At 43.9% G+C, this 14,339-nt stretch overlaps 1 protein-coding gene across 3 annotated transcripts in view; it reads left to right on the top strand.

Annotated features, from left to right (window-relative positions):
- PLEKHM3 (pleckstrin homology domain containing M3) overlaps positions 1-14,339 on the top strand; it is a 171,053-nt gene that overhangs the window by 6,270 nt on the left and 150,444 nt on the right. For 2 of the 3 annotated variants that reach the window (XM_045198279.3, XM_024564256.4), the window contains exon 2: positions 12,002-12,925. In XM_045198279.3, coding sequence (XP_045054214.2) covers positions 12,319-12,925 — 607 coding nt within the window. In that variant the 5' untranslated portion in view covers positions 12,002-12,318. Of the gene's footprint in view, positions 1-3,937; positions 3,972-12,001; positions 12,926-14,339 lie in introns of those variants that run through there. The other variant, XM_053919019.2, reaches the window with a different exon arrangement.

Raw genomic sequence — 14,339 nt, 5'->3', positions numbered from 1 at the left:
GAAGTGTATAGTTAGTGGGGGAGACGGACAAGTAACCAGGCCATTTTACACAGAGTGAGGAGTATTATAATTGAGGAAATCAGGGTGCTACACGAACACATAAGATGGATGCCCAAAATGGATGTGGGAGGTCAGGGAAGAAGTGATACCTTGGCAAAGACCTGAAGACTAAAAATTAGCCAAATTGTGTGTCTGTGTGTTGCAGGATGGGATGTGGGGAGGGAGAGTTAAGAGATAAGCCCAGGGAAGTAAGTGGCCATGAGCTCTTACAGGCAATGTGAAGGAGTGTATGGTTTACCCTGAAGACAGCAAGGTTAATTTTAGACGAGAGCGGGTGCATTCAGGGTGGTATGGCTGGAGACCAGGGTTTTAATTTTAGAAAGCCCGCTCTGGCTGCAGTGTGGCCAATGGATTTGTGGAAGGCAGAACTGGTGGGCAGAGGACTGAACGGTGGTGTCTGAATAGTCACAAAAGCAGAAATGAAGGAGAGAAATGGATAGATTTGGCAGATCTTGTAGAAGCTGAATCAATGTGACTTGCTGATTTAGAGTGATTGTGGGTGAGGGAGCCAGAAGGGTCAAGGGTGATGTTCATCTTTCTGGAGGGGAGGATGACGTCCTTCTCTACGTGGAGAATGCCAGGGGGAGGGGCAGGTTGAGGGTAAGATGAGGAGTCTGGTTTTGTGCATATTCGGAGTGAGGGGAAAACCAAAGGCAGTTGCATATGTGAGCTTAGAGCCCAGGAGAACAGTCTGTTCCTCATCTGCCACGTGGACTGTAGCTGAAGCCACAGGACTAGAGAAGATCACCGGCAGAAGAGGCACTTCTTAAAAAGGTTATGGGTGAAACGGAGCATTGCCTTCATTTATGATGCGGGCAGAGGAAGGGGAGCACATAGAGGGGGCTGAAGGGAGCACCCAGAGATAAAGGAGAAATACCAAAGAGACTGTGCCAGTGAATTCAGGAGGTCGATGCAGAGAGCGGGTGTTCAGTAGGTGAGGCGCTGCCGAGTGGTCAGTGGGGGGGGGGGGGGGGGGGGCGGGAGTGGAAAGTCTCCGGTTTAGCATCAAGGAAATTGGCCTCTGCCTGTGCAGTTTCAGCTGGGCAGAACCAGATTGCTTCTGGGGAAGATGAATGAGCGGTGAGAGATGGAGTCAGAAAGTATAAAGAACAACTTTCAAGAAACTGCGAAGTAAAAGAGAGGAGGGAGAAGCGTCCTAGCTGTAGAAGATCTTGGGGGACAAGGGTTTTCCGTACTTATCTTTTCTTCTTTGAGAAGAAATACTCCTCTGAGTCATCCTGCATCTCGCACATGGAATCCCTTCCCTTCAGGACCATGAGAAAAGTGATGCCTGGCAACTCACGCTGCCTTGAAGAGTGTGGGAAGAAGCCTTGAATAAACTAAAACCTTATCTCAGAGCTTCCTAAACCAATCATTGTCACCGGTGCCTTCCCCAGTTTGTTGGTTTATGGCGGAGGAGACGAAGAGAACGCAGTGAGCCTTTCCCTGGTGCCCCCCGGACAACCCCTACTGCCTTCCCGTGTGCTGCTGGGGGGCTCGCAAAGCACTGCAGCCTGTCATTTGATTCACACTCCGAGCACCCTTTGAGGAACGTAGGGCAGGTATCCTTATTTGACCTACATGTGAAATTCAGGTTCAACTGACTTGCCCAGAATTCTACATCTGGTCATAGTACAGGGAGGTTTCAAACTCAGGTGTTCTAATTCCAGATCTTCCGGTCCAGAAGTAATTGCCCTTCACTGAAAGGTTAGATATAAGGTCTGTATTTTCACTGCAGTGTGGGCGTGTGAAACCTTGGCCATATTGTCTTTCAGTACACTTAAGAAATGAGACTGAAAGTTATGGATCAACTTTTTTGTTGTTGTTACTACATTGATATTTGTGCCCCCATCACCCCTCCCCAAAAAGTTAAATTGGTTTTAGAAGGAGGCAATTTATTTGGACATGCTTTAATTGTTAAAATGTGTTTGAATTATCTATAGTCACATCTAATTTGAAACTATTTCTTTTAATTCTTTCGACACAAACACTTATTTGCAGGGTTTTTTAAAGCAAACATTTTTACAAGTGTTTCTATTTATTGGTTAAATGAAAAATGATGTCTTAGGGAAACATTAGTAAAAGGTTTGGGCAATTAGGACAATGTAAACATTTGCAAAAGCACTTGTTTGGCCTAAATGAAGTCACAGTTATACACTTGTAGGCATTCCAAGTATTGTGTCCAAGGTCACTAAGAGAACTGAACTTAGCTATCTAGTTAGAGAACAGCCTTTTATTCTGTTTGTTCAGGGACCTCTCATCCACCATTCCCTTAGAGAACTTACAATGACAAAGAAGAGGTGATTTTTTTTGTGTAAATTATATAAGTGTAAACTATTTCCCTGGGCACAAAGATGATACTAAGCAATTAATTTTCTGAGTTGTGGGATTAACAAACAGAAAGATTTAAAAATAAATATTAAAGTTGCTGTTGTTTGATACTAAAATTCAAAGCATCGTGTGTAAAATTTTAGTTGTATTATCTGAAAGCAATTAATTTATTATGAATTTTCACATGCTGACTGTATATGCATTTTAGTGTCGTTTCTACTCACTTACTGGCCGTATTACCTTGGACAAGTTTAACTTTACTCTTAATTTCCTTACTTAGACTGGTAATAATGATAGCAGCTCTCTGATAGGATTGCTGCGAGGATTTACCAATATAATGCGGCTAAAGGGCTTAACAAAACAAGTGCCCTTTAGTGAGTACTCAATAAATATTAGCTGTGACTCTTTACTCTTGGCCCTGGCTTAGGAATTATAAGAACTATCTTTATTGTTTAAAATATTCTACTATATGTTAGTAATGTGTATGCCTGTCCACACCGGAGGAGTCCCCTGCAGGGCCTTTTTAAAGTTTAGTACCGTAGTAGTCTCTGACGCTGGGCCCAACAGCTATTTGAGCCCAACTGTCATTCTAATGTCGGATCCAAAGAAAGAAAGATGGGCCGGAGCTCCAGAACTCAACTCCAGAATGCTCACATGCTGCAGGGTTGTTTCATAAAAATTCATTCCATACTAATAATAGTCCACAATAAAAGCAATTGAGACTCAGGTTTGGAGACAAAAATATAGTGTTCTTCTCCTTCACGCGTTGTAAACGTCTCCTTTGTCCTGTATGACGGGCAGAGGTCTTCTGGCCTTTATGTGGTACATGGTGAAATAGCAATGATTCATCTCGCTCCTTTGCCTTCCCTTGTCCTTATCTCTGAGGGTCAAAGTTTTTTGTCTGCTTCTGCCAGCCTTGCTTGTTTTCGGACAGAATTGTTAAAGCAATTCTGCTTTATAGTCATCCTTATCACAGATTAGGTCCAAAAGGGAGGGGAGGTTCATGGATGCAGTCCATCACCGCTCTGTAGATCTGTCCTTTCAAATAAGAGGTGAGTCACCTTTTGATCTTATCATGAATTGTTTCTCTCCAGGTGCCATTTAACAAAGACCCAGGCTCACTTCTTTTTTTTTTTTTTTTTTTAAAGCAGATTCAAGTGTAGCAGAAAAAGAAAAAAAAAATCAGTTAATTACCTCTCATGTACATTCACCCTAAATTCCCATAGGAACCAGTTTTGTAAATAGGTGCTAACCTATAAGCTGGTTATTGTTTTGAAGGTTAAAGTTGTAAGTAGTTTCCCTTCTGTTAATCAGCTGCAATGACCTAAGGAATTGAAGTCAACAGGAAGTGAGGCAATTATTCATTTCCTGTAACATCCCAGCTACCCAGCAAAGGCCTCCTGTTGACCAGGTGTTTCTGTGGGTCAGAAAGACTGGGACAGCTTGTGAAGATGCCCTTGGCACGCTTGCCTTCCACCTGTGCAGCTGGTAGTTTACTTCAAGCTCACCCTTTGGTGGGACCTCGGAAGCTGTTACTATACATTGACAGCTTCATGAGAGAAGCATCATTTCTGGAGCAGGTATGGTTGGTTTTGTTTGTGTGTTTACTTCCTTTGTCTTTGATTTCTTTCAACTGAAGTCGTCTTTGTATGTATACATATTATTGTGTCATTTAATTATGTTGTGTCACTTAAGACCTTTTATTGTCCCTTGATTAGTAATGATTCCTTATTTATGTTCCCATAACACCTTTTGTTTACTTCTGTTAAATCACTTTTTGCGCTTGGTTTTGTGTCGTTTTCCCGTTAGCTAACTTGCCCTTTGAGGACGGGAGCTGTGTTTTGTGTCCCTAGCATCTAACATAGCGTTTGGGTACTTGGTCCATCCTCTTGTAAATGCTTGTTGAGTATAAATGGTTGTGTTAGGAATCAGCTAGCTTCTAATAGGACTAGTAATTGTTTTAGATTTTTTACAAGGAACTTTTACATACATTATCCACATTTGTGCTTTACAACTCTCTAAGGTAGAGGGGCAGGCGTTGGCAGGACTTTCATTTGGCAGATAAGGAGGGCCCAGAAGCCCCGAGTCAGCCTGACTTGCTGGAAGTCATTCAGCTTGGAAGGCAGTGCTAGGACAGGAACCCTTTTCTGGTGTCAGAAATTTGTGTTCTTCCCATTGCTACACCTCTGTCCCATTGAATAAACTCAAAGCTGGGTAGCTCATGGATGGATTCAGCCTTACTCCTTGTTTATGGTCCTTCTAACACCAGGGCCTCTGAGCGACTTAAAGTGATTTAAAAGGTAATTGAACTTGGGTGGCTCACAGGACTCAGTAATTAGACATGGGTTCCAGGAACTTTTTTCCTCTTTCCCATGGGAACTTCAGCTGACAATAGATGAGTCATCTTGGTCTCTCTTTCATCATCTTTAAAATAGTCCTGCTAGTTTATTCACCTCTCTTTGTCGAGATTACTACATGTATTTATCAAGAAGTGCATCAAGCACTTTATAAACTATACTCCAGCCATGCATGTGAGGATGATTATTCTCAGTAAAGCCAAGTGACTTTCGCTCAGGTTAACTGAAGTGAAGTTGAGAAGTTGTGAGGAAATTGGATGACGTTTGGTCCTGTATTGGGTTTGGAAGCATAGCCGGCACTACTCAGGCTCAAGTGGAAGATGTAAATAGTTACATCAGCCAATGACACCTTCACATTTAAAGCTACTTCCCTAGCTCTTTTGGGGTGTCTGGCATGTCTGGGTCTCAGTGCCCCTCCTCGGCGAGGTTGTTACCTTAGTTGTTGCGGTCTGTCACCCACTTAGCCCATGCCATCTGGCTCTGCTCGGGTGGCACCTGCACGGACACTGGTCGGTTACTCCCTGTTGTAGTTGGAGGCTGACTCTAGCAACATTGGTTTTTATAATGGAAATTTCCACATTCCTTCATCCCAAGCCTAGGAAGAAGATAATTTGAATGGCTCTTTGGTTTGTTTTTACATCACTCTCCCTTGCCATGGAGGTAAAGGGCAGTGGAAAACATGGAGTCTGCATTTTTAGACACTTACACAAGTGAAGTTTGTGTCTGTCTTGTTGCTAAAGCAGGACGTACTGGAACTCTGGTGTTTTTATGAAATGGGCCTCCCAATCAGAACCCTTGACTCTTCAATCCCGCGGTTGACCTAGGGGCATAATAACATCGCTGCCTTCAATAACAAAGCAATCTGAGAGTTGAAGTGCCGTGCTTATATTTAGTTTGGTTTCTGGGAAAACATCTCGGGGCATCAAATGTCTCCATGATTCTGCAAGTGGCAAACAATAAACAAACACAGAGATGTACTGAAAAATGCTTTAAATTCATTGCTTGTGGGTGTTTCAAAGGAACATCTCCTTGCTGGTATGAGAGAGAGCTTGAGCTCGAAGTGACTGGGAAATGAGACCAGCGAAGCTACTGATGTGGAGTCGTTCACAAAATATTCCCCAAGTGCTGCGTAGGTGCTTTTGTTTCTGTGGAAGGTCTGAGTGAGGTCTTTTGCTACCCGACCTTTGCCATGTTGTTTTTAAACCTGGTTTCAATGGTTTATAAGCTTTCTCTACCAAGAAAAAATGTAAAAGGCTGAAGTCAATACAATATTTTGGAGACCATGTCAAATTTTACTTCAACGAGTTTTTTAATGAATTCACATGCGCTTTTGCCAGAAAACCAGAGCGGTATTTATGTTTACAGGTGTCCGTGCTTGCCAGCATGTTCTTTCTGCAGTTGTTCATTCAACAAGTATTTCCCGAGTACTCACATTGCACTGGCCGTGTTGCTAGGCCCGATAGGGGTTGTACAAATGAAATAGGGTGGAATTGCTGTTCTCAACTGGATGTAAGTCCAGCAGGGTAGATGTGTGACTGTAGGCAAGTTATATATCTTTGAGCCTCAGTTTATTCATCTGTAAAATGGGGATAATAGTACCCCCATTTTACTCTCATGAGGGTACTCTCACGAGGCTACCTCAGAGATAACCGTAAGCAACGTCTCGAAGTTGGGAAAGCATGATTGTTTGAGCTATAGTGCTCCAATGTGAAGGGAAAGAGTGTATTTTGTGGAAGAAAAGAGGGAAATTGTACAGGCATGCGAAGCCCAGACTGTGAACGGCCTAGGGCGTCAGGTTAGAGTTGGATGCTGTGGTCAGTGAAAGCGTCGTCGATGGATTGTCTTTGCTACTGTCTCCCCAGTGCCTGACTATGATTTTAGACAAACTGAGCTTAATTTTGTCATGAGATATGCCAGTTAGAAATGCCCTCCAAGCAGTTGGGAACACAGGACCAGAGGTCAGGCCTGGACTGAGACTGGAGGTGGAACTTTAGGAGGCGTGAACATAGAAGTATTATTGAAGTCATGAGGATGGATACATTGACCCAAGAAGCACATGCAGCCAAGTTGGAGTGGAGGGCTCAGGTAGTGCCCCCACTTGATGAGGAACCTGTAAGGAAAGGAAGAGGAGGGAAACAAAGGAGGAGGAAAGAGACTGAGAACGAGAGGAAAACTAAGAGAGTGAGGCGCCTCTGGCGGAGGGAGGACATGTTTGAAGAGGGGCGGGTTAACAGCACGGGGAGGGGTGGGGCTGTGGAGCGCCCTGTGTGTGTGCAGTGAGGAGGTCCAGGCCTGGCTGTGGAAGGGAGGTTCCGTTGATGGGGTCCTATGCCAGGTCATAAGGTGTAAGTGGCACAGCACACACTGGGACATTTATTTATGTTTCTCAAGGTTAGTATTTACCGGTATTTGCTTTTTGAGCATACATTTAAACAGTGTGCCCAAACTCTGTATATAATCTGATTCCACTTAAATATTGGAAAAGGCACAACTATCGATTTATTCTTTCTGACTTATAAGATCACGACTGATTTTGCCCCATGTTTGTCACTATTTCCCAGAGTTTCTATGAGTATTTATTACTTTTAGAACTAGAAAAAACACTATGCAAGTTATTTTTTAAAATATTACACTTATGTATTGCATGGCAATAAACTTCTCATTTCTTGAAATTTGTATACAATGTAGCCATTGAATGTTCCCTCCAGGCCTATGAAAATGGGTGGGATTCCACCTGGGTTCCTAGCTGTCCTCCTCTGAAAGACCCCGAGCTCTCAGTACGAGGTCTGCATTGGCACCATTTCCTTACCCTGCTTGTGGCTTATCTGTACTCCACCAACATGCTTACTTTGTCCTTATGACAAAAAGCACCACGAAAAATCAGAACCTCATGTAGCCTCGTGGTCCAGACATGTCATCTTACTGGGGTCAGACCCTCTGGCGGTGGATCCTTCGCATTATGTAAGTCTCAGTCAAGTCTCAGCGAGCCGCAGCCCTAACCAAAGCGAAGAACACGCGAAAGCCACATGTGCTGACCATCCTTGAAATCGCCCTTGATTTCAAAAGTATTGGCAGAAAGTTTGTCCTAGGTGTCCTTGGCACTGCGTTTTTCTCCATAGTCCAGCTGCTTCTAAAATTACATGGCCCCAGACACCCTGTCAGCACTCATTAAATTCTGATTACAAGCCATTTAGTCCAGTGGGAGGAAGTCGCACTTTTACCAAACAGCTTGGGAGAACATGCCATCTCTGTGGGGGCCAGGCTGGTCTTATTGCTTTGCTTCTGCCTCTGTGTGGGATGACTGCAGGATTCACGCTGTCAGTTAGCCTTGCCCAATGAGCACGTAAATGGCAGATTTCCTCATTAGAAAGTAGCCACACACTGATTCTCCGTCCTGTGCCTTTGGATGCATTCATGGGATTCTTGGGGTTGAGCTTTGGTTACCACCCTAATGAACAGATCTCCAGAACTTTATGTTGCAAATCCGAAACGCTATACCTGTTCAACAACTGCTCTTTTGCCCCTGCCCCCAGCCCCTGGTAACTGCCATTCTACTTTCTGTTTCTATGAACATACTACTTTAGATACCTCATGCATGTGAATCATGCAGTATTTGTTTGTAACTGGCTTATCTGACTTAGCATGATGTCCTCCAGGTTCATTCATGTTACAGCATGTGACAGGATTTCCTTTCTTTTTAAGACTGAATAATATTCCATTGTATGGATATACCATATTTTCTTTACCTGCCTCTTTTTTAAATGAAGTGCCATCAGAACACAGACATGTGCGTCCATTTCCGTGTTGTTTGTCTGTGGCTGCTTTCCCACACAGCTGTAGAGTGGAATGTGGCAGAAGTGACTGTGTGGCCCACAAAGCCTAAAGTGTTTATTATTTGGCTCTTACAGAACATGTTTGCTGAGTCCTGTTGCACTGGGGAGAGTCTGAACGGTTCAGGGAAGTGATGTGGAGGCTGTGTTAGAGGAGGAAGACCATGCTGGCTCTGTGGGGGGGCCCAGTCATGGATATGGAACATGCCCTGGAGTCCAATTGAGCTGGAAAAGACAGTCTGCAAAGTTGACTTGTTTAGTGACACTCCAGACATTCAGGGAAAGGAGAAACCCAAAGGGATCGATCCCTCAGGAAAGACTTCACAGAGGGTTGGGATTTGGGATGGGATGGATGGCATCTGTTCAGGGCATGGAGGGCTGCTTCACCTTCTCACTATACCTTAACAGGTGAGGCAGGACAGCGGAAGCATGTAGAGCTGTGTCTGGCAGACAGCAAGGGCTCCACTGGAACATAAATTCCACAAGGGCAGGGCTCTACTCTGTTCACTGTTGTATCACCAATGCCTAGAACACAGTAGCTGCCTCAAAATATTCACGGAATGAATACATCACTGCTCCTCTCAGTGACTCCTTTTAGCTATTTCATTTGTACTGTGCGAATACAGGCGAAGCCTGGATTTCTCACACTGGTCTGCGCATTCATTTATTACACTAAGGAGTGATTTCACGGGGAGGACTGTGGTTAAAGCAGCAGCTGTCTTTATTGTTCATTGCTAGAGATAATCATGATGTGGAGAGAGGGCTCTAAGTCAGAAGTACTGACAACAAAGGAAAAAGGAGTAAAAGAAAACAATGTCAAGTGATTCTAAAGATAGCCACTCAAAAAAATGCATTCATTTATGCAACAAATATTTATTGAGCTGTAATTGTGTTCTGGGGTCCAAGGGTGAGCAAAAGAGGCAGTTCTGCCTGAGGGGATATTGACATTGAAACTGGTAATTACAAATGTGATGTGTGTAACTCACAGAAGTTCAGGTGCCATGGAAACCTTAACAAGGACTTTTAACCTAGAGAGTGCTTCCCTAAGGAAGTGATGTGTCCTGATTATTGGTTGCTGTGTGACAAACTACTGCCAAACTTTGTGTCTTCAAACAATTTATTCTCTCTCATGGTCCTGGGTTCACTGGGCTCAGCTGGAAAGGTCTCACTTGGGATCGCGCCTGAGTTGCAGTTAGATATTGACTGGGGCTGGAATCCTTGGAGAACCCAACTGGGCTCTCATCCAGGATGGCTTCTTCACTCACGTGTCTGGTGCCTCTGTGCTCCACTGCGCGGGCTGCTTCCAATACCTCTTTCCATCCTCTATCAAGGTAGCCTTTGGACGAACTTTCTTAGGTGCATCATGATAGACTGTGAACCTCTTTAGGGCAAGAGCTGTGCCTTATTTGTCTTTCCAACTTTAGTGTCTTAATCATGATATGAACTTATTAAATGGTGAGTGAATGGATAGATGAGTGATTTCCAGAATGCCTTGTTAAACAGCATTGAAATGTTGTTTTGAAGTTGAATTTTACTACCCTCTTATGAGGATTAAACGAGGCAATGCAGGGAAAGTGTCCATGGGACCTCTTGCTCCCTCTGGGCCTCTGTGTCTCCTTCTGTGAAAGACTGGGGTTGAAAGAATGATCTCAAAGGCCTATGGTCTTAGACCATGTGCGATGGAAGTGTTGCCCAGGACTGCTGGCCATCAGTCATTCTTGGCTTCTCACCAGTCTGTGAAAACCCAAGCAGAGGGCACGAAGAGTATACTCCTAGATATTTTGATTTAAAAAAAAAAAGGAAGGAAGGAAAGAAGGAAAATAAAGAATCACTTTGAAGGTATTGGATCAGAGAATTTGATACTGAATTCTAAGCACTGGCTAAGAAGAGGAATATCCATAATATAATCGGAGATGAATAACTTAGTGCTCTGCACCTGGATGCCTCCTCTGTAAAATGGGAAACATATTTGTTATTTACGTTTATTTGAAATTATAGTAAAGAAAGAAACAAAAGCTGTAAGATTTATTATGTATTTCTTTTTTTTTTGGCCTCCCACACACAAGATAAAATTTTAAAAAGCCCTTCAAGTTTCAAAGTTAGAGAAGTAGTGAAACCCGATGGTGCAGTTCAGGAGGCTCATGACCCCGTGGAGGCGCAGAAAACAAAACCCTGTTTGCCGCTAGAAGAACATTAAAACTGATTTTATCTCTAAAAATCAACCTGTGCCTCATTTCATGAGTGCTTACATAATAAATATCAAAGTATAAAAATAGGCAAATTCACAGTCATTATCACGGTACAAGAGGTTAACCACAGAGTTCTGGTGAACTCCAAACCCCCTCGATGCATTCGAAATAAAGGGTTGCATATCCTAGTTTACTGCATTGCTACGTTAAGCAATGTAGATCGGTGCTGTTGATTGAAATGTAATGATTTAATGACCTAAGTGCCAAAACTGATTTTAATTACCATAAAAATTGCTCAGTTTTTAGAAAAGAAAGCACATCCATGTTCTTAAGAGTCAGCAGCTTGCAAAAGGTGTTCCTAATTGCCTAGCTTTACCTACTCGTAAGAAGTCCAGGGGAAATAAAGACTCTGCCTAGTTGCTATTTTTTGGCAAAAATACAAAGGTATACGTGGCTGTTGAATACATGAAATGTAGCTAGTGTGCCTGAGGAACTTTATTTGATTTTAGTAAATTTAAACAGCCACTTATGGCTAGTGTCTGCTGTATCGGACAGCCTCACCATCAAGGTCTGCCCTGGCTTGGCCTGGCCTTAGATCTACCGTTTCCCAGGGAGACTGAATTAGTGCGAAGATTCTCTCTGCTCAGCCTAGAGGCTGGACCTGTACTCCCAGGCCAATCCTCAAAGCCTTTTTCCAGGACCACTGGAGAATTCTGAAGTCCGGTCATCATTAGGCATTACGTAACCTAAACCTAGGAGGCACAAGCACAGCTACATTTGGGTTTAGTGAAAGGACAGAGTCTCCCTCTCTACAAATTATCAGTGCTTTCAAGGTTTGTGAAAGAACTCATGCATTTATGACTTTCAGACTGATTACCATAGAGGCCCAGTTACAGAATTCCTAGTCTCTTTTGCTTACTATTTTAGGTCAACATATCACAGAGATTTGCCAGGGTAGTCTTTTCACAATTGCTCTCAAAGGCTTCTCTGTGTGAGTAAAAGCTATTGACCTTAATTCCCCTTATCAAGAGTTCCACTCTGCTCTGTGTGAGTTCTAATACAAAGCAGGTAGTGATGTGTACTCTTGACAGTGGAACTTCTGTGCATGTGTCGTCCACCTGTGGGTGCGACTGCCATAGAGAAGATGGAAAGATGGGGAAGTAACCGGGCAGGTTCGCATGCTACAGAATATAGCGAACCATGTGTTGATGGTGTCCTTTTTATTTTCTTCCAGGAAATTAAGGATTGCCGTGGCATTATTTTGAGAAGCACTTCCTGTTGTCCTTACAAAGATCTCACTGAAGACTAATCTCAAAGGAACATTTCCCTTCTGATACCTTTGTTAATGGCCGTCATCAGCGAGCAAGTGCTTCTCCTAGCTGGGAAAACATCAGCCACCCTTGTGCGTGGCCTGCTCCAGGCAGCTGAATGAGGTTCCTTCCAGTTGTTCCCAGAACTCTGTTGCCCCGAACATCTCCCTTTGTTGGGTGACTGCCCATGAGGCCCTTTCCTGAACCAGCTTAACAGGCTTAGGCCTCCAGAGTCTACAACATGGAAGCTTTGGAAGTGGATGATATCAGCCCGGCCTTGGAAGTTACTGAGGATTTCTTTACTACTTTTGACAGCAAGCTAGACAAGGCTGTGCAGCAAGCAGAGGTGTACGGGATTCAGGAAGTCCCTGAACTGGTGGGGCACGAGGTACTCAGTAACCTAACAGACAATGGTGCTATCAGAAATGTTGCCTCCCTGGGCAAGGGGGGCATGATTTGGGACCACTGTAAGACCAGGCTCTTAGAAACCAAAGCTCAAAATGTCTTCCCTGCCAAAGAACAGTTCATGGTCCAGAAAGGGACAACCCCAGATAACCTTTCCTGGATGGAACAAAAGGAAGCGTCAACCTTTAATTTGTTTGACATCTGTCAGCGTCGGAGGAACAGACCTCGTTCTGTGAATGACTTATTGGATGAGACCTCTACTTTTAAGCCAGGGCATGCACGATCAAGGTCAGACGTGACGCAAGTGGACTGGAGGGTCATCCTCAAGACCGCGCCTTTGCAGCAGCTGCCGCAACAACCACCGCTTCAGGGCCCTCACTTCCCCAGGCCGTCTCTGCTGTCTCCCTCGCCAAACAAGATAGAAGATGCTCAAGGAAATACTGGTATGTTTGTTATATCGGATTGCCCTTGAACAGTTGTTAATTTCCCTTTGTGTCTTTTACATTTGCCTCATGAGAATCTTATTCTCTGGTATCTGTGTCTGGCTGTGCTTACTTAAGCCTCCTCTTTTGTTTACTTTCGTACTTGACCTTATCTCACAGTCTTATTATTATCATAGGCAGTACTGAGTGAAAAGACAGCTCTGGCTAATTCTTCCTTTCTCGTCTGGTTTGCTAGAATGAGAATACTCATCATTAATGTAGCATTTTTCCTTTGCACGTTGTATGACACCACTTATTCACATCAGTAGGTGTTCATCGGGTCACACGTTGGGCATGGCCTTGTGCTCTGAAGGATTTAAAGATGTGTGAAGACACAATCCCTGCCCTAAGACCTTCTCGTTTAGCTGAGGGGACTGACATTCACAGAGACTCCGTGAGGCACCCATCAGTTAGAGAAAGTAGATGGTCACCTGAAATGTTCATGAGGGAGGGAACGTACACATTTTATTCTGTCTCGTTGGACTTTTTTTGACGAGGGAGTGCCTGTGACTGTAAGAACATAGAGGAAGGAGAAGACACCCTGGGCTGGGCTTGTCAGGCAGGGCTTGTGAGAGGTCATGGAACTTGAGCTGGACCTTGGAGGACGCGAAGGTGCAGAAAGAGTCTCAGTGTAGAACACATGGTCAGGAGCAGGGTGTGAACAAAGGTGAAGACATGGGGGGTGCAGAGGAGAATAAATCAACCCTTGTGAGAGGAGCCAGGGATCCCGTGGTGGGTCGTGGGAGGAAAAGGGTGGACAGGTTCGTTGGGACCTCATGGTGTAGGACTTTGAATTTCTTTTCTCCTGGTGCTTGATACACATACCTGCACTTACATACTGCACACTAGATAAATATACTTACGCACTCACACATGAACTCTCTCTCCTGTGAGACACGACAAGCTGTCTCTCTGTTTTCCTCAGCATTTTCCTTCAAGGGACCCTCTGTCATACAGGCTATCCGTTTTTATCACTGACAGTTCTGCAGTGACCCTGCTTAATCTTTCATGTAGATGGCTTCTGCTCAGTTAACTGGAGAGACTAATTTATGTTCTTAACCGCTATTTTACAGTTACTCCGGTCTCTACCGTTGTATTCCATCAGTCCAGTGAACGTTCGATTAGTAAAACTTAGTTTATAAGTGTAACTTGAGGCAAGGTTGTAATCAAATATGTCTGTTCAGGAAAGGCAGCTTTCCTTGTGAGGTGCCGCATTATTTTCCTATCCAGTTCAAATCCAGCCTTTTCAAATACTTTTTTTTCCACTCAAATTTATGGCTTGTGATTCCTTGTTTTTTTTTCCCTAGAGTTTCACTGGGCCTCTGTCACATCTGGCCGAGGGTGGTGGTCAGAGAGTGAAAAGAAAAGGACCTTG

Source organism: Desmodus rotundus, chromosome 2 (assembly GCF_022682495.2).
Source record: "Desmodus rotundus isolate HL8 chromosome 2, HLdesRot8A.1, whole genome shotgun sequence".
In the NCBI taxonomy this organism is placed as follows: Eukaryota; Metazoa; Chordata; class Mammalia; order Chiroptera; family Phyllostomidae; genus Desmodus; species Desmodus rotundus.
This window is presented reverse-complemented; position numbering and strand designations above follow the sequence as displayed.